This window comes from Nesoenas mayeri, assembly GCF_963082525.1.
Source record: "Nesoenas mayeri genome assembly, chromosome: 17".
NCBI classification, from domain to species: domain Eukaryota; kingdom Metazoa; phylum Chordata; class Aves; order Columbiformes; family Columbidae; genus Nesoenas; species Nesoenas mayeri.
Genome location: NC_137565.1, coordinates 9,087,653 through 9,108,023, shown reverse-complemented (window position 1 = coordinate 9,108,023; position 20,371 = coordinate 9,087,653). Strand labels below are relative to the sequence as shown.

Sequence of the window (20,371 nt, the reverse complement as noted above, 5' to 3'; positions counted from 1 at the left end):
CCAGGACACGCATTTCGAACACGTATACACATCACAGCAAATATAGCTCAAGCAGTTCTATTCAATCACACTTGTATGTGTCAAAGAATTCCCTTGTCATCTGGTACCAGCTTGCTACATTCAAAAACTGGACATTTGTTAGACAACAAACCAAAAACAAAGAAAGAAACCTCCAAACCCAAACATATGTAATACAAAAAAGGAAAGGAATAAGGAGATTATTGCCTGGCTGAATCCCAGACCGGGCGGTCTGAAAAGCTGTTGTAATTTCAGCAGTCAGAACGAGATTGCTCCACTGCCCCTGGAGCTGCTGCCTTCCCTCCTCTTACTCACCAAGACCAAAAGCAGTTTTGAGATCCAGTTGGGAAAAGCAGACTGGAGCAAAAGCACATGGCAGTACCAAGAAGTAAGGTACCATTTTCAATCCTGATCCCGTAAACGCTTATGTAAATATTGAATCATTTTACACTGCAAAATAATCCTATTAAACTAGATTAATAAAGCCACTTTGCAGGGTCAGAGCTGACGATACAAAAGGAATTCCTCTGTTGTTCTAACACAATTTTTTATGCTTTGTTTCGGTGTTAATTACAGCAGTGGAATATAAGGCCACATGATTTTGTTTGACCTCCTACACAACCTAAACCAGACCACTACTCCTGCACCTTCTCACATAAACAATAACAATTATCAAGAAAAACTACACTTAAAACACTCTGATCTCTGCTGACAAAACATGTAAATCCTGTCACAAACAAACCAAACTCATCTGAGCAGGATTACTTTCTGTAATTGTGTTTACTTGTGTTAATTATATAGCTGGTTTTGGTGTTTTATAAAATTAATTACTCTTTTCTAGACATCCGACTGGAATTCTCTCAATAGTGGCACAACATAAGCGGTCTTCTGGTTTTATGGATTTCCCCCAAAATTTTCAAAAAAAAAAAAAAAAAAGAAAGAAAAAAAGAGCAGCAGACCAGTTTTCTGCCCATCTATTTTCCTTGCACACAAATTACTGAGGCTTTGGAATGAAACGTATCATCTTGCTTCATTTTAAATATGAATCATAAGCATGCATCAGACACTCTTCTGAATTATTAGCAATTCTACGTTGCCCCCCTGCTGGTGGGATATTACCCCCACAAGGATTTCTTTCACTCTCCTTGCACACTGAGAGCTGATTATTCTTACCTCTAGCACCATGTGTTTTTCCTGGTGTCTTCAGCTCCCTTATCAATTCTCTGAACTTAAAATGTGTAATTACTGTTTCCTACAGCTCAAGTGACGTATGCAGCTCTCATTTCTAAGAGTTTCATGTCATATCTGCCTCATTTTCTGACATAGTTTTCTGGCCACTGAGTTTAAAACTTCTTACTTTTCCTCTACAGTACTGCGGTGTTCTTCTAATACGCTCTTTTTTTTTTAATTCACCCATAATTTGGACAAAATCTGCCGTTTTGAACGGTCAGGAAGCATTTCCAGCGGGGTCTCTGTCCACACCGCATTCACCTGCCCACAAGATGCTCCCTGCACACACCAATACAGGGGAAAATGGCTGCAGCTTCCCAACGCTGCTGTGGGCCTGTCTGACCGCGCTCCCGTTCATCATTAACACCTGCCCAGGTGTGTCCGCAAAACAAACTTCCAGAGCCCCGGCCCTCCCAGCGCCGCCATGCTGGGGAACCGCGCCGGGCCCGTCACCATAGCAACAGCGGCTGGATGTGGCGTCACCGCGGCGCGCCGCGCAGTGACGTCTAAGGGCTGCGCCGAGCGCGGGAGGCGGTGTCCGGGCGGGCGCCGGTCCCGCCGGGAAGTGTGGCGGCGGTTTCCGCTCCGCTTCCTGCCGCGCGGCCCGGGCACGGAGCGGGACGGGACAGCGGCATGGCCGGGCCGCACCTGCAGCAGCCCAGCTTCCTGCTGGTGCGTGGGGGCGGCGGGGGGCGCGGGAGGCGCCGAGCGACTCACGGGTCCGCGGCGTTTGCGTTTCGGTTCTGCGTCAGCTTTGTTATAGACCTGAGGGGGTATAGGGCCGGTCAGTGTAACCAGCTTTGTTATAGACCTGAGGGGGTATAGGGCCGGTCAGTGTAACCAGCTCTGTTCTAAACCTGAGGGGGTATAGGGCCGGTCAGTGTAACCAGCTTTGTTCTAAACCTGAGGGGGTATAGGGCCGGTCAGTGTAACCAGCTTTGTTATAGACCTGAGGGGGTATAGGGCCGGTCAGTGTAACCAGCTTTGTTATAAACCTGAGGGGGTATAGGGCCGGTCAGTGTAACCAGCTTTGTTATAAACCTGAGGGGGTATAGGGCCGGTCAGTGTAACCAGCTTTGTTATAGACCTGAGGGGGAATAGGGCCGGTCAGTGTAACCAGCTTTGTTATAAACCTGAGGGGGTATAGGGCCGGTCAGTGTAACCAGCTTTGTTATAGACCTGAGGGGGAATAGGGCCGGTCAGTGTAACCAGCTTTGTTATAAACCTGAAGGGGTATAGGGCCGGTCAGTGTAACCAGCTTTGTTCTAAACCTGAGGGGGTATCGATTTTCTAATTATTAGACTGTGTTTTAAGGAATTACAGAACTCATAGTTTATGAGAATACTAAGGTATTCTCCTTTAAAGATTAACAAACCCCGTAACCATAGAACCTTTGTACCCTATCATACCATATTCTTAAAATTTACATAGATTTACAACGTATTCTTTTAAAACAGGTAACTGAGAAACATGTGAATGTTACTTAGCATTGCTTAAACAGCTTGTGTTAGAATAGGCATGGAATAAGTTAATGGTTGTCAAGAATTGTAATGAGTACTTAATTTTTATGTCAATATAAGCGATGCATGGAGGGACACACCCAGTCCAGCCCCAGTGCTGAATAAGAAATGCTACTTTTAAAACTTTAAAACGTGTTTTTAAGGGTTTGTCAATTTGCCGATTTTACAGTATCATTGTAAGGTCAGTCGGTATAACTCCAGCCATACCCATGGACACGCTGTATGGGAAGAGCTGTGTAGGGGGGTCTTAAGTCACAGCCATGACAAATGTTGTCTCTTCTGGCCCCGGTGATGTGGTTTCCCCTGTGATCTGTCCCAGGCCACGCTGAAAGCAGATTGTGTGAACAAGCCGTTCGTGCAGAGGTGCCATGACCTGGAGACCATCATCGAGGAGTTTCCTGCCAAGGTGAGCGGTTGGAGCGGTTTCAGCAACGCCCCGCCTGGCACCGTGCAGGGGAACTTGCCTTTTCCATATTCTTATTTTTTTGTTGCTGTTTCTCTTACCAAGAGTTTTGAGGACCCCAGGTGAAACAGCATGAATCCCATATTTCCCCAAAAGTTAAAAATGTTTTCTAGTCATTAAGAGATTGTTTCAGTTGACTGCACTTCATTTATACCTTTCAGCCCTGATTTATGGGGAGAACTAGTTTTTAAAATGTGGCATGTGCAGTGCTGATAACTATCCTTGTAACTTGTGTGGGATCAGAAATCAGGATAGATTTCTTGTAATTGCCTTATTATAATACATTCTTTTGAATGGAAGTTCTGCCCAGAGAGGGGTTGGAAACGGCACTAACTAACCCTGTGCTGGTGGCAGCTGGCAGACAGTATCTTTGTGCATTCCAGAGATTGGATCTGCAATAGCAATTGTTCACATGAGGAATTGTGGACAATAACTATTTGTGTCTGTTTTCCCTAAAGGAACTACATGGCATCTTCCCATGGCTGGTGGAGAACATTTTTGGTAGCCTGGATGGCATCATTGTAGGGTGGAATCTTCGCTGCTTGCAAGGAAGAACAAATCCTACTGAATATTCTGTGGCTTTGGATTTCCTGGATCCCAGGTAAACTCATTTGTTTCAGCATAGATTTAAAAAAATGTACAGGGAACAGAGAACCAACCTTTTTCCATTGTGCAAATATATTTCACAAAAATGAGACCAGAGAAGCTACTTACCACGAATGTTCTTTCTGATGCTTGTTTACAGTGGCCCAATGATGAAGCTGGTTTACAAACTCCAAGCTGAAGAGTACAGATATGATTTCCCAGTCTCATATCTTCCAGTGAGTAACTGAAAAATTTGTAAGAATAGAATGTAGTTCTTGCAGCTACTGGAACTTTGCACACACTTTACATGTACAGATCAATATAGGCCAAAGTGTATCCTCAGTGCTCCAGGTTTAGAGCATTCTCATTTCTTTAAACAGTTGATAGAGGAGAGTTCCCCGCCATAACTGGTGGGAGACGACAGTTGTTAGCAGCTAGATATTTGTGCTGTTCTCAGCCAAGAAAGCTTCACTGTGATTCTTATCCTGTCCCCAGAGAAAGTCGTGTGCTTTATCTTGGTTACCACTAGTTGCAGGACTGAAAAATATCTTTCCAAGCTCATCACAGAGCAACACCTTCCCTGGCAGCACTTTGTGCCCATGTTTTTGAAGACTAACCACTATCCTGGACATGGAGAATGACATTTCAAACAAAAATGTTTATCTGCAGAATTGTTTCACTATGTTTCTTCCAATGTTGCCAGCTACCTGCTATCTAGAAATTGCTTTGGATATTTCTACTGTCTTTCACAAAAGGAAACATCATTTAAGCATATAGCAATTGCTGGTCCACAGCTCAGTTACCCTGACAAAACCGTCAGGCAAACACCAGCCTTCTGCTGCTCTCTTTCCAACTGGAAAGCCTTGGGGAAGGCTCATTGGTTTTTTTTATACTGAAAACTCATTTTCTGTGAGGAAGTTGGCAGTTATCTAAGGAGCATGCATTTGCACAAGCAACCACTGCAATGCAGTAGAACCCCACTGAGCTGAATGTAGATGTCATCCCAGGATGCTGGAATGCAGTGGAACATATCTGCAAGTATGCTGAGCAGCCTGATTAATGTTTCATTACTCTCTTTCAGGGCCCTGTGAAGGCTTCAATACAAGAGCAAGTCCTTCCTGAATGCTCTTTATACCACAATAAGGTCCAGTTTCCTTCTTCTGGTGGTTTAGGTTTGAATTTGGCTCTTAGTATCCTTTTAACTACTGGATATTTAATTCCCTTTAAATGTCTAAACTGGAGAGATTGTGAAGCATTTCTGCTGTGTATTTATTATGCATCTATGGTAAATTGCTGTTGTGCTGAAGAGTTTGGGCTGATTAGAAATGTTTAGATTCCAATGAAAGAAAACCTACCCTCTTCATATAAACCCTTGCAGGGGAATTTCTGGCCTCATTCAAGTCCTACAACAAAATTCCCAGTGATTTCAGTAGAGCCTGTATTTCACAATTTTTTGTTTTGTAACTACTCATAGTTTATGTAGTGTGACAGAAAAAGGGCACGTTAACTTTGCAGCTGGCTGCCTTGTTGGAAGCAGCTGCAGCTGTGCTCGTTTCAGTTTGAGACAGCCAAATGTGCTAAGAGGAGCAATGCAAACACACCTTGCCCCACGAAGAAAACCTCAGTTACCAATGTTTGATCAGTTGGAAAGCAAGAAGGCAAAGGTGAATTTGCTGTTAAGCTCTAGCAAGTTAATCTAGCATTGACAAAATAAAAAATTAGTGGCTAGACATCATCCCTAGATATCTAACAGGTGTGCTTGGTTTTTTATCTGATCCTTGACTATGCTCTTCCAGATCCATTTGAATATTATATGTTTTACTTTGCAATTAGTTTGATTACACAGAAGGTAAGTACCTTTCACAGTTTTTCCCTTAAAATAGCATTAGCCTTTCTTCACAATGCTTTAAGAGCCTGCTGAGATGTTGTGCAGCTAAATTAACAGCGGTTTTATCTGTACTTTTAGAATTTGTTATTGCTTTGTTTCGGTTTCTTAAGGAGATAATGTAAAACTAAATAATAAACAAAATACCCACCTTAGATAAACCAGTAAGCAGTCTGTCCAACAACATGGAGCAGGCAATGGATTCCAGATGGGTTTCCTACCCCTCTATCCAATAACACCATTGATACAGTCATAACTGCAGCATTGTATTGCAGCATCTGGTTGTTTGGTTCCTCTTGCTGTCGCTACCTGTGCTGTATAACACAGAAGTCTTCTCACACTTAGCTAGACTCACTAATACAGCAATAGTTTTCTTACAGCTAGTTGCTTTACCTTTGCTCCAAAGTGCCTTTGTCACCCTTTATCACCCCCTGGGCTCTGCTGATTTAGACTAAATGGGTCCAGCTGTGTCTCAGATGCTCCCCAGAAGGGCCTTAAAGCAACAGTACATAACTGCAAGTATTAATATATCCTTGTGGCCGTTTCAGAACTCGCCTGTCACCCATCACGTCAGTCCTTCCAACAGTGCGTATTTCATCTTGGTGGACACGTACCTGAAGTGTTTCCTCCCCACAGAGGGCAGTGTCCTTCCTCCACCTTCTTCAAACCCGGGGGGAGCCATCCCATCCCCAGCCCCCAGGTAATGACTGCAGTGCCAAGGGCAAACTGCAGCAATGCTGCTTACAAAATACAGCTTGTTGGAACTAAATCTCTAACAAGTAGAAAACACCTCTGCTCTTTATGATCTGTATGTACTCATTATGTCATTACAAAAATTAAATAGATTTATGTTCACTTAATTTTACCATAAAGGTTTAAATTGGAAGTCTGACAGGTAGCTATTATTGGAGCAGAAAAGACATGTACAAGCAACAAAAATTCATCAATTCGGCAACTCCAGTTGTGTGCCACGTGATAATGGCATATAAACAAACTCACAGTGTTGAAGTGAAAATTCTCCAATACAAGCACCCAGTCATTTGTACTGGCTAAGTGTGTGAAAGTCCACATTTTCAAAACTGATTTTGCTACTCAAATTTATAAAATGTTATCAATATTAGCAATTTTATACAAATGTAAAAATAAATAGCCATTATATTTTATAGAGCTGCATTTTAAATACTTTTCAGATATCAATTTCCACAGTCTGTTGAGCCTTAGCATATACCTAGAAAAATGCAGACCAGGTGAATTATGAATATGGAGGGCAGAGCGAAAGAAAACAAATTGGAGAAAGTAAAAAGCCACGTAGTGTAACATCAGGCTGTACAGAGCTGGTTCAAGGCGGTACGAGTAGTGATGTAGTGTTTGTTTAGAGTCAAAGTGACTAGTAATTATAACACACTGCAGAAGTTTGAAATACATCATCAACTACGCAGTTTTACTTCTTAAAGACTGTTCTCCAGTTAATAAACTGGTGATTAGAAGCAATGGTATATTTCCCTGTCCTGTGGCTTACTGACCAGTATTTCCATTGGTTTGTTGTTAAAGGTCTCCAGCAGTGCCTTTCACGTCCTACGGCATGCACCACACCAGCTTGCTGAAACGGCACATCGCCCATCAGCCTTCGGTGAACGCTGACCCAGCCTCCCAGGAGATCTGGAGATCAGAAACACTGCTTCAGGTAAACTAGATTTCAAGAAGAAAAAAGTCTCTTCTCTATAAACCAGGGACAGTTATACCATTTTGCTTTAGCTTGGTTTTGGAATTGAGCAGTGCAGCTGTTGGTTTTTGTTAGTGAAACAATTCTTGTGAAACTGTGAAGTTGTAATTTAGAAAGGCACTTAATATCTTTTTTTTAGACTGCATATCTAACAACTGACCTCAAGCATTTGAGTAGTTTTTTCCAGAAAAATTTCTAAACCTGTTTTTTTTTTAATCTTACATCAGTTCTATACTATGAGCAAACTTTGGGCACAGAGAAGTTGATTCTGTGCAGCATGAAGGGAAGGGAAAGGAGAATACAAGTAGAGCTTAGTTTTCAAATTCTGTACTGTGGCCTTCCCTTATATCCAGCTTGTGACTGACAACTCCTGGATTATCTATTTTCACTAGCTGAGAAAATATTTGTTTTGCAGGTCTTTGTTGAAATGTGGCTTCATCATTATTCACTGGAAATGTATCAGAAAATGCAGTCCCCTCATGTCAAGGTAATAGTTTGTACTTCATTCATGACCTCTTATCTTGAGCTACATCTCCTGTTCTGTGGAGAATTTATTTGTTATATTGGTGCAAAGGAAAGAAATAACTTATCAGAGTTATCTACATGAGTGTGTCAAAGTTGCTAATCCAATTATGAAGAATGTTGGGAATACGTGTGTCATCCAGATTTGCCTTCATTGCAGAAGTTGTGGTGTTTTGTTTTTGTAAAAGACAAGTTTGTGGGATGGTCACAACAATCTGCACATCAATAATCAAAGTGCTAATGGTGCGGGAGATGCCACTATAAAACCATAATGTTAAATCCCACTGGGACGTTATGGATGCTAAAAATTATCTAAATTAATTTCCAGCAGTGGTAGTAACTGTTACTGAAATACCAATTAATGATTTCTAAGATTGGTAACTAATTTTTAGCATAAATCCAAATCAAAAAAGGAAATCTTATTAAACTGTCCTTCATTTTTAAGAAAATAAACCATATTCCAAAAGATGTTTTTCACCATCATGGTGTCAGCAGCAGTTCTGTAGCTACAGACTTCAGAATATCTTACAAGCTCTTGTGTGGATAATACACTGTTTTAAGCAGTTTGTGGTGGCCTGTTCAGTAACAAACTACTGCATGTAAAATCTAAGTACGTGTTGGGGTCGCTGAGGTCAAAGCACTATAAATGTAAAGGGAATTTGAAGGAGAAAATGTTGATCCTCTGAATTCCCTCTGAGTCACAGTGGGGCTTTCACAGAAGGGGAGAGCAATGTAAAAGCTACTTGGGATTTATTCCTGTGTGAAAGAGTAATATGAGAGCTGATTGAGATATTCTGATCCTTCACTCCAGAGGCTATAAAATAACAAAATTATTTAAATTTTGCTAGGGAAAAACATTGCAGAACTTAAATGTGATGTGTTTTATTTTTAAAGTTGAGGTCAAAATGCAAACTTACTGATGTTGCAAAGTCTCCACTTGGGAGTCCCAGCAGCATGGCTGTGCACCTGTGGTGGAAAGGCTTTGCTTGAAGTACCTTTGGTCTGTCTGTCCAGTCTCTGTGCATCAAGCGCTGTGCTTAGGCCAGAAATAATGATTGCTTTAAACTTCTCTCCTCTGTTCACCCTCTGTATTTCAGATGCTCTCTTCTAACACTGGGGAGCAGCAATTTAGACAATGACTGTGAATGTTATGGTGGAATAGGGCCTAGGCAGAGCTTAAAGTTCTCTAAAATCATCACTTCAGGATCCTCCACAAGGTGTGTTGAGCCACAACTTGAGGCCATAACTCCCTGATGATATTTTAGTTTCCTCTTTGATGGAAGTAATCATGGGCATGTAAAAAGTAAGTCTTTACTCTTTGGGGTTAGAACACCTGAATAGGGGACCACAATTCCACCTGACATCCATAAACGGATGAAGGATCCCTCCTGGAGGACTTAGGAAAGGCAGCAGATCAGCTGGGGACAGGACTGTTCATAAGCCTTGATGCTTAAGCTTTGTAGACTGGTCTCAAGGTGGGCTGAAGGAGAACAGTCTGCTTCATAGTTCCTCAAATGAGGAAGCAGAATATGCAGAAATGCAAGTTTTGTTTTAACATAAGAGCTAAAGGGCTTAACTGGAAACCCAAGATCACCCTAAACCTTATGCTTAAAATAATTAGTAATTGTGCAGATTCACTTGATTCAATTCAGCCTTCTATGTGTATGGAAGGAGGGATAATTAGTGATCATTCATCCCTGGATCTAGACCTGTTTGACCATCAGTGGCTTGAAATGGCTCCATACCTGTATTGGAAGGTGGGATGAGATTCCACAGAACTTGTTCTTCCTTTGTCCAGCAGCCAAACTTGTTTGCTTCAATGGGCCAAACCAGATCCCAGATATGTAACTTTCCTGTGAAGTGCCTCAAAGAATTATGGATTTTCCTTAAACCTTGTTAACGTCATCACAGATCTCTCTTCACAAGCAGAAGGAGGTGGAATGGGAATGAATAGTAAATAATTTTCTTTCAACAAGATGTACTTCTTTACTGCTTTGACTTCTCTTTGGGTCTGGTGTGAACCTGAGGTTGATGCTATTTGCTATGCCAAGTTTCACTGTTTTCCCCATTAATTAAACTATTTTTCTGTGCTTTTTCATTTTCTATTTGCTTTCTCTTTCTCAGCTGATCCAGAGCCCAAGCGTGCAGCATCTCTTTCCCTATTCCCTTCTGCTGTAATTCACAATGAACCCTTAAAAAGGAGTTGTTTGATAAAGCTTCACGTAACGCTTCCTGCCCTTCCAATGCCAGGTGCCACAGCCCCAGCCCTGCATGTGGGACACCCTTTAGGCTACAGGCTCCTGCTGATTCCTGCAGCAGGGGAGTTGCTGGTGAAGCAGCCAACATGTTTGAGCTGCTGGGGAGTTTGGATAACGACCCCACCACTCCTAGGAGAGTGTAAAACCAAAAGATACCAAACTGGCGCTAGAGGAGATGGGGTAGGGGCTGTTCAAAACAGCAGAGGTGTGAATCTGGAGAGTTAGTTTAGATGCCTGACAATAGTCATTGGGATCTGTGTAGTGTACATTTTTTGTTTTATGTTTTTTCATTAATTTCATACATGTGTGTCGCTGTCACTACAGTATCCTCTTCACCATCACATAGTCAAAAAATAACACTTTTCCCTTACTCATCCAAGAAGGGATCTGGCTGAAGCTGGCAGGGATTTATGTTAAGATGCCTTTCGCATTAGCATATAACACTGGTGGTAGGTACGTCTTCTGCCTTCATATATACATGATGTTTCCCTCATAGTAAAAGTAATTTCCTCTTTTGGGGAAGTTCAGAAGACCTGCAGCCTTCCCAAATGGTCTTTAACTGGAAAGAGAAGACAAAGGGTTTCTCTGAACTGGATACTTGCTGGACAGGCTCACAGTGATTATAAAAAGCCAAACGTCTTTTCTTCCTGTTCCTTGGGAAGAAGAAAGTATCAATTTGAGTTTCTTCCCAGTATGCAAACCCTGCTACTTCAAAATAGCATTTAAAAAGTTTGCAGAATATTGGATGCTTTTACTCCATTGTTTAATAAAACACTGTAACAGTGTGTAAATCCTTGTTGCTGCAGGTCAGTTGAATTGGGGAGTTTATTTGGCAGACGCTCCTTATCTCCTACTGCACTTGCTCTGATCTACTGAACACCAGAAAGAAGAGGATACTGTGGCTGCAGTTGTTACTGTGATATGTTGTCCCTGATTGTATTTGTGATGTTCATTTCCCCCCACCCTTCTTCCTTGGGCTCATTCTCACTTTTTTTTTCTCTTGCTCTCTTCTCTCCTTTTTTCCCTCCCCCCCTTTTTGTTTCTGTTGTCTCAGCTGGAGGTTCTCCACTACCGACTCAGTATCTCCAGTAAACACCACGGTAGTCCTGCCCAATCCAGCTACCAGGCCCTCCACGCATACCAAGTATTATCATATTTTCATTTTGTTTCCTTTTTAAAAATCTTGTTCCATCATATAATCTGCAAAGTGTATTGGTGCTGGCTGGACAGCAGCTTTTTCTGCCAAATTGTTGTTTGACAAAGTAACTGAGAACAATGTGTTGAGATTTACTAAACTGACGGTGCAAACAGATACTGAGAGGTATTAGCAAGGAGGAAAATAGGTAAAACCTAGGATATTATGAGGACTGAACAGGAACTCCATTTTTAGAGATGCATTCTTGTGATGCATTGTAGAAAGAGGCTTATCATCTGTGATGACACTTTCTGACACCAAAACTGGCTTCACAGATGGCAGATTTCTGCCCCTCACACACTGGTCATTTAAGCAAACCTTGCATGGAAGAGAATATCAGAATTTGCCTGACTGTCCTCCAGAATTAAGGTAGGTAACATATAGGGTTTTTTAGTCAGTGAAATGTCATTGGATAGTACTAAATTTGTAGCAATGTGAACCTGACTGTCCAGTTTTCCAGAAGCACACAAGTGGTACACTTGCAGATTGTTCAGGAAATGCGCATGCGAAAAATCATTCCTGTTGGAACAGATTGCTGATTTCTCCTTCCCTACTTCAGCCCTTTATTCATTGGGTCTTCGTTTTGGGAAAGGGGAGGGCTGAGCATATGTACTATAAAGCTCTTATTATAACGTGCTATGATATATCAAGGTACTGCTTAGAAAGGAAAACAAGAACTACTCCTTGTTTTTAAATCCTTTTTACTATTGTGCTTATCTAATTACTATGTTAAGAAAAGAATGGCATATATCCATCCTGTAAGCTAAGGTTTCGCAACCAAATTACTTCTTAAACTGGTAGGGTTCCTAATGGTGCTGCTCTGGGCTAAGAGAAATTACAAGATTTACTAAGGAGAAAAACCACTAGCATCACCTGAAACAAGGTATTGAAATAGTGGTACTGGCAGTTTTGTAAGTTCAAATGGTACCTTCAAGGGGAGCCTACGTTTTTTTTTAATTACACCCTTTCAAGGCCTACAGCAGCGTGTTTGACCTCTCGAATTGTTTTTAGAGATTCTTATGTGAACTCTAGGACTGAGTAACTTCTCAGAGTTCTAACCTCATTTATAAACTCTCCTCAGGACTGTAGAAAACATGTTGACTTAGGGGCGCTTGTGTGAAGAACACAAGAGCAGCCTTCATTAGAAGTGGTAACAGGTTATCTTCCCTCTTAGAAGGGTCTCAGATCTGGCTGTACTACATGACTACATCTGTCACCGAGCCTTGAATCTTTTCCTGGAGTGAACTTTACAGTATATTAAAAATCTTAAGAGACTGTAAAAACACACCTGCTTTGCTACAAGCATTGCAGAGGAAGGACACACAAAGACGCACACGGGCACCCCCGCTTCCCGCCCCCAGCACTGGAAATACTGTTCAATGGATTTAAGTAGCTTTTTGTATAAAAATGCCTGCCAGTCCGCTTGAGTCATATTTAGCACCTTACCTCAGCACAGCTGCGTGTGGCATCCTGAAACATCTGGCAGCTATTCTCTAACACACTCTTCCAGCATTTTCCATTGCACTTGCAGCTGTAACTTTTGTTTCATGTACATTCTTCCCGACTTTAGAGAAGTACAAGAGACATGAAACTTGGAATACAAACAATATCTTAAAATCTACTTTCAGTAGTGGTTTGAGGTTAGTTCGCTACTCTTAAGTAGTTTACAGTAGCAAAGGGCTTAGTGCTTTGTCCTCAGATTCTGCAGCAGACCAGCCTGGGTGGTGGGCACCCAGAAGAACTTGCTCTTTTACCTCCTTCATCTCCCTGCTAGATCATACACCCACTGGGTTATTAGTAACATCACTGGCTCACCATCGCTCCTTGTACTGCTCCTGCCCAGGCTGCCTCTACTTCTACCCATAGCGATGCTAGAAGCGACAGGATCATGCAGAACTTGCAGCAGTTCTTATTCTCACCATAGCTCTTTTTAGAATTATTCTTTCTTATAAAGGCGGATGAGTAGGAGCATAGGAAGGAGAACTCAGTAAAGCCAGCCAGAAGCATAAACTAAGGATCTGTCGTGCTGTCAACAGCAATGAACTTCTAACCATAATGAAAGGCTGAATGTTCTTTTTTCAGAAAGGGGTAAGTCCAAGTGTGCAAGTTACTCTGTTCTTTAATGCTAGCCTGAAATTCAATGCATTAGAGTACTGTAGATACTTTTTCTTATATTAGAATACTGTCGATACTTTTTCTGACAATCACATTATCAAAAATACAGTACTGTTTCTCAGTGAACTGGTGGCAGAAAATTAATGCAGCTTGTCCTGGACAGCAAGCCTGTCTAAAATCAAGTGGCACCAAACTACAGTGAAGGACGTAGAAGGAAGAGAGCATTTCTTGTATTTTGATTTCTGATCTAAGAATATAATTTTCCTGAATTATCTGCTGGACATTTACGACATCATACTTATTATCTTCCTGTTTTTTTGCTTTGAATCCAGGAGTCATTTAAGCCCACTGAAGAGCACGTGCTAGTGGTGAGACTGCTAGTGAAACACCTGCATGCTTTCAGCAACAGCCTGAAACCAGAGCCTCTGTCCCCCTCCGCCCACTCCCACACAGCCAGCCCGCTCGAGGAGTTTAAAAGGTAGGTACATGAGCAGCCTGGCTCTGAGACGTATAGCTTCTCCCTAAAGAGCTCTGCTTTCACCAAGGGGTTGAATCAGGTTGTTTGGATGGTAAATACAGAAGCGTGTTACTAAAAGTACATGAGAGCTAATGAATTACGTTTTTCACATCCATTAGATGCTGGGGGGGGAGTAACTTCAGGATGGGGGATGTCTTGCTATTGCATTAGTTTATATATTGGCACAAGCCAGAGAAAAGAAAATGCTACCAGAGTATTCTGGCCAAGGGTAATGGAAAATGTTATATTTATGTATTTGAGTTGAAGTAGCTTCAGTTAAGAAAGAACAAATTTGGGTCAGTCCTTTCTGTATTTGCGTTAGTGGTAGTGTGTTGGGTTGGGCTTTTTGCTTTTGAAATTTGCTGCTGGTTTATACACATGCCTGTCTTTGTTTGCAGGGTTGTCATTCCTCGGTTCGTCCAGGAAAAACTTTATATTTTCCTGCAACACTGTTTTGGTCACTGGCCTCTGGATGCTTCTTTCAGAGCAGTACGTACCTGCTTCTCAAAGTCTGTACTCAACAGAAATAGTAATTAGTTACTGCTGTTTAGCAACTATTTCTTGGGCTTTTAATATTCTTTATACAACATGTACACTTATGTCAATTAGACATAACAGGGAAGTTGAATATATCTTGGTGATAATTACTACGGGTTGTTGATTTTCCTGACACTGCAAATGGCTGTTGATTGAAAAGAAGTAGGTGTTACTCTTAAAACATACATTCTTATAGTCCCAATGTCTTAATATCTTATATTTTTCTGTAGTAGCTGCTTGAGTGCCATCTCATTTGGGTATTACAGAAAATCCAGATTGGTCCCAATGAACACACCCTTAGTTTTTTTCAGTTCTTTTTCAAAGATACTCAGATTACCAGAGACAGCTTTATTCCTAAAAACTTTTAGGTGTCATTAAGATCATATTCACTAGGTTTAAAAGAAACAAAAACCCCTTTCTGTCTTCCTTTCCAAAAAGTATTGATAGATGTTCTTCTGTAGGTTCTTGAGATGTGGTTAAGTTACTTGCAGCCTTGGAGGTACGCTCCGGAAAAGCTGCCACAAAGTGAAGAGCCCTTGCCTCGCAGCGTGTCGGAGAAATGGTAAGGAGGAAAGCAGCTGTGAGTAACCTGAACCAAACCTCAAGTTTGTGCAGATCCTGAGTAAAGCTGCAGGATTTTAAGAACCATCCAACCTGAATTATCTTCCTGTACAAGATTAGAGATCATTTCTTAGAACAGAGGCTTTTGTTTTGAGAGGAAGATTCTTTTGCCTCAGTGCAAAGAGACTGTCTTTGCAGAGACAGTATAAAGCATTCCTTTAGTGACTCGTTTGGCAGAAAACAAAATAACAGTTATTTCGATAGTTGTACTTACAAATCCTGTACTCACTTTGACAGGGCTGCATTCATTCAAGAAAACCTACTCATGTATACTAAGCTGTTCATAGGATTTCTGAACAGAGCTCTTCGAACAGACCTGGTCAGTCCAAAGAATGCTCTGATGGTGTTCCGAGTAGCCAAAGTCTTTGCTCAGCCCAATCTAGCTGAAATGATCCTGAAAGGTAAATGGATATTTTGGCATATTATGTTGTCCTGTCTCAATCTTTCTTCATAACAGCTACATCTTACCTCAGGAACACTGAGGTGAATAGACTTACTCTCCCATTTTGCTTGCTGTTTTACCATTCAAAAGTCTGCATGTCTTCACTAATGTTTGTCATATTGTTTTAATGTCTATAGTTCTTTTCTAACCACCATTGTCTAGATTTAATTGCACAATTTTTCTTTAAACGATAAAGAACACACTATCAGTTTTGCTTACACTTGCCTTATTTGGTTATTTACTCAGGATTCAAACTTCTTACATCTCTAAAGGTATCTATACTTAGCAAAACAGCTAGTCAGCTAGTCATGTATGCACTAATCAGGATACCGTAAATTTGAGAGAGGCAAGATCTCTGGCAGGTATCAATGTCTTAAGTGTCATATTTCTCTATTGCTTTGTTGAAATCAAGTTAGAGACTTAAAATGATGTCTGTATGGTCTGCATTTAAATGCACTCCAACATTTTCTGCTGTGGACAGAGAGGATTAAGTGAAAAAAAAAGTAATTAAGGCTTCTTTCTCCCTAGAACTTCCTGCTTATCTAAAAGCCAGTTGCCCAGCAGACTTAAGCAGCTTTGCAGCTAGACCTTCCCCAGGCAAAACCAGGAGTGTTATGTCACCATTTTCATTACTTTTCTCACACTAGGAGAACAGTTATTCCTGGAGCCAGAACTTGTTATTCCCCATCGTCAGCACAGACTTTTTATGAGCCCCACAGTTGGTGGAGGCTTCTTATCATCATGGCCTCCAGCTATTACAGATGCCTCATTTAAGGTGAAGAGTCATGTTTACAGCCTGGAAGGACAGGATTTCCAGTATAAACAGATGTTTGGCACAGAAGTCAGAAATTTGGTAAGCAAGGAATTTGTCACCTTGTCTTTCTGCTTTGACAGGTGTTTTCTCAATGCTGAGCATCCATATCATGAGAAGTTAAGAGTGAAGAACTTAAATATACAATAGTGGAGAAGTTCACTGATGGTGACTTGTGGAACATGAGGGGTCTTAATTCAGCACAGCTGTAAAAATCTGCTTGCTCTTTGCTAAATAAGAAGTTAATGTAACGGTTTGCTGCCTTGTAGTATATTGCAAGTATTTCCTCTCAAGCATGCTTACTGTGAACTTCTGATTCATTGTATTGATCAGTACCTATCAACAAGTCAGATGAAAACAGCAGGAGATTAAAAAAGCAGCTGAAAAACCTAAAAAGCACTCAAGTTCTTTGAAGGCTTCAGCAGCAAAGATCTACCTTTGCCCAATTGGAGCTTGAGGAGCTAAAGCAGTGAGAGCAAATCCATTTATCAGGGCACAGTTTTATCCACGTATTGATGCTTAGTGGTCCTTCATCTTTGTCCCACACAATTATTTTTTGTTGTAGGTGTTAAAACTGGCTCAGTTAATTTGTCAGGCACAGCAGACGGCAAAATCCATATCAGACCATTCTTCAGAGACAACGGCCAGCCAGTCCTTCTTCTCATGGTTTAGATTTACATCATCTGAGATGAATGGTTCCTACACAGGCAATGACCTTGATGAAATTGGGCAAGACAGCATCAAAAAAACAGATGAATATTTAGAAAAGGCACTAGAATACTTGTGCCAAATCTTTAAGGTATGTAACATCTTTCTAAGAACCTTCCCTATGTGGCAGCTGTGATCAAGAGTCAGGATTCCTCAACTGTACTTCAGTCACTCTTGCACTTTGTGGAGGCACAAAGCCATCCAGAGATCCTGCTAGCAAATTTGGTTGTAAACGTCTTTTAGGCTTGACTTTACCTGAAAAATTGAAAACTGCTTTCAGTATAGATAGAACCAAATGTTCTTAGTTTTTAAATATCAAGCTGACTTTGTTTAAAGTGACCACTTGTCTGGACTGTGTCGTTTATACCAAACCTGTCTCTTTACTTGTGCCTATTCTGATGTTTACAAATAGGCCAGACATGGCTTAAATTTTAAAATGTCTTCTATATGTAGAGCACTATAAAAATACAACATATAACTGCAGCTATAGATGGATGAACTAGAAGTATGCTGTTTCTTCGGTTAAACTTAACAGATTAATTTGTCAGTCACATTCCCTTAGGCAGAATTGACCTAGGAGAAGACAGCTGTTTGACAGCTCTCAAGAAGTAAGGGACACACAAACCAGAACACAGCTCGTGGATTTGATGAGCACAGACGAGAATCTGGAGACTTCTATCTCCTTTTAATGTCTAACTTGCGGTGCTATGAAGCAATTCTTGGTATCTGTGCTGGCTGTCAAAGGCTTCCATTGCTAAGGTGTTTGCGGAGAAATAAATGAAATAGAAGAAGGGGGCAGATCAAGCATATGCATTAGAACTCTCTATTCTTGAGTAGCTGAATGAAGCCCAGCTGACCCAGATGATGATGAAGTGTGGGACAGCTCAAGATGAGAATGGAAAGAACCAGCTTCCAGACTGCATTGAAAGTGAGGATGGCCTCATTCTTACACCCTTGGGCAGGTACCAGGTGAGAGAACATTCTATAAAGCTACCCTTGCTTGTTCATGAAAAAACAAGTTGTCTTTCTAGATCAAGAGAAATGCAATTTATCTGGGGCTAAGAGAGGTGCCCACATAAAAGCATTTCAGACAGGAGCAAGAAGATAAGGGGTTTATTTTCCTGTTTCTAGATCATAAATGGCTTACGTAGATTTGAGGTGCGGTATCAAGGAGACACTGAGCTTCAGCCCATCCGAAGTTACGAAAATGCCACTCTTGTTCGCCTCCTATTTCGTTTATCCTCAGTGCTTAATGAAAGGGTAAGTACAGCACTGCCTCCTTTTCTATTTTCCATTGCAAATCTCTGTTCTTCACTGCACCTGCACATGCAACACCTTAGTTTGTTTTTGATGTCTCCTTTATTGTGGACCAGATGGGTGTTTGTGAATAGTATCAGGCCTGCTTCTTTAACTCTTGTTCTACTTTTCCTACACGAAACATTAATAAAGAACATTTTAAATGTATTCTTTATGCTTGAAAAACAAAGGGAATATCATTCAGAATGGAAGATTCTAAAAAAGAAAACCAAATCCTTTTCTTCCTATAATAGATAAAGGCAAGTCTGCACTAAAGCAAGTTACTAGTTAAAAGTGCGTTTTGTGAGGTTTTTTTTCCTCTATTTCCTATAAATGAAGACAATTGTAAAATAAGTTACAGTTTATGACACTAGTTGCAGTAGAATACTAATGTCTAAACTTCTCTTACCTCAGTTTGCTGATCAGATGGATGAGCTCTGCTCCAGGCAAGATTTTTTTGGCAGACTTTGTCGCTATCATCTTACCAACCCCCGCCTCATACAGAAAATCAGGCACAGTCCTGTGGTAAGGGACAGAACAAGCCAGAACTGGGGACCAAGGATCAGCCTGAGGTTTCTGGCTAGCTACAGGACTCTCGTGTCTTTGCTGATGATCTACTTCATTGCATCCTGGTTTTACATTGGGCCAGTGGGCTGCACATTCATTATCCTGATTGGATATTTTCTTTATGCTGTAATAATGACATTTTTCTCAGAAGAATGGAAACCACATGAACACTAATTCCTTTCTCTCAGCTTACACTTGTAAAAATAAACATTTAAGGATGAGCCTGGGATTCAATGACTAAAATGTTTGAATTATCATATCAGATCTTCCTATGGTATTTTTTAAATATTAAAATTAATTGAGTTTTATAAACAATTATGTGGTACTTGTGGAGAAAATCAATGTAAATTTTATTCTTATAAAAGTATTCCTATGGAATCTAGTGAATGACTTTTATTTTTGAGGGGGGAAGAATAAGCCATCAGTACTCATCATATGGCAATGATCCATGCCATCTGTAGAAACATTTTTGCTTCAGCAGTAAGTCCATTGGAGCCTCTTACACTGTTCTAAAGCAAGAACTAGCTGTAGGACCTACATATTGAGCTTACAGGCAGAGCAGTTACAAAAGCAACAGAAACAACAAACAAACAAAACCAACAAAAAAAACCCAGAAGATGGGCAGGCAGCAAGAATGGCATCTCATTAAACCTCCTCTTCCCTACCTGAGGCCTCCTCCACCCAAGCAGGTTCATGTCTTCTACCTCCATAGACGATCTTCATTAATCTCATTATTCATTAAACTCAGAATGGATCAGGGATTGCTACGCCACGTTTTTCTGTTGCTGCAGACAGGATGGATTAAAAGCTGTGGCAGAGGTTGCCCATGACTTTGCCATCAATACTCACAACTGGAAGACTGAGCTGCAAGGAAGTCTTCAAAACCTGTCACCTTTTCTTGCGGTGGCCCTTGGCCCTGCCGTAGTTGTTGAGCTATGCTCAGTAACTCAGAGCTGTACTTGCTGCTTTAATCAAGAGCGCTCCTGCCAGCTTATACAGAAAAATGGAATAGCTGAGGGTCATTTACAAAACTCAGTTTGGTCTAGAAATACAGTTTCCAGTAAACCACCACTCAAACAGCAACAGCAGAATGGGCAAAGCTGGAGGTGTGGATTATGAATTAATTACATAACACAAACTGTATCGGTGCCACTGGTTCTTTTGCCACAAGAAAAGAGCCAGCCATGTCACACTACGAGTTAAAAAAAATACATCTTTCATTTGCAGATACCATTACTAACCTCTTGACAGGTCTTCCAGTCCCCTATGAGGACAGTAAAGATAGTGTTCCATGGGATTAAGAGCCATTTATGATTTCTTCCCCTAACCTTCAAAGCGTATGAGTTTTCACTTACCAC

The 20,371-nt window shown here is 41.0% G+C and overlaps 1 protein-coding gene across 2 annotated transcripts; it reads left to right on the top strand.

Annotated features, from left to right (window-relative positions):
* The first annotated feature begins 1,827 nt into the window (after positions 1-1,827).
* Positions 1,828-19,235, top strand: SMPD4 (sphingomyelin phosphodiesterase 4). Of its 2 annotated transcripts, XM_080355284.1 has the most exons (19): positions 1,828-1,920; positions 3,088-3,174; positions 3,690-3,832; positions 3,977-4,052; positions 4,898-5,006; positions 5,613-5,665; positions 6,250-6,401; positions 7,253-7,385; positions 7,840-7,911; positions 11,259-11,348; positions 13,847-13,992; positions 14,430-14,520; positions 15,030-15,130; positions 15,427-15,590; positions 16,279-16,484; positions 17,008-17,241; positions 17,988-18,119; positions 18,282-18,410; positions 18,861-19,235. In XM_080355284.1, exons 1-19 carry the CDS (start codon positions 1,882-1,884, stop codon positions 19,185-19,187), a joined length of 2,484 nt encoding a protein of 827 aa, XP_080211410.1. In that variant the 5' UTR covers positions 1,828-1,881; the 3' UTR covers positions 19,188-19,235. The 2 variants fall into 2 exon arrangements, with proteins under 2 accessions (XP_080211410.1, XP_080211411.1); XM_080355285.1 differs by lacking the exon at positions 11,259-11,348.
* The last annotated feature ends 1,136 nt before the right edge of the window (positions 19,236-20,371 follow it).

Coding starts and splice junctions, on each gene's coding strand:
- SMPD4 (XM_080355284.1), top strand. CDS start 1,882: ATGGCCGGGCCGCACCTGCAGCAGCCCAGCTTCCTGCTG. Junction 1,921..3,087: donor AGCAGCCCAGCTTCCTGCTG/GTGCGTGGGGGC, acceptor GATCTGTCCCAG/GCCACGCTGAAAGCAGATTG. Junction 3,833..3,976: donor TTGGATTTCCTGGATCCCAG/GTAAACTCATTT, acceptor GCTTGTTTACAG/TGGCCCAATGATGAAGCTGG.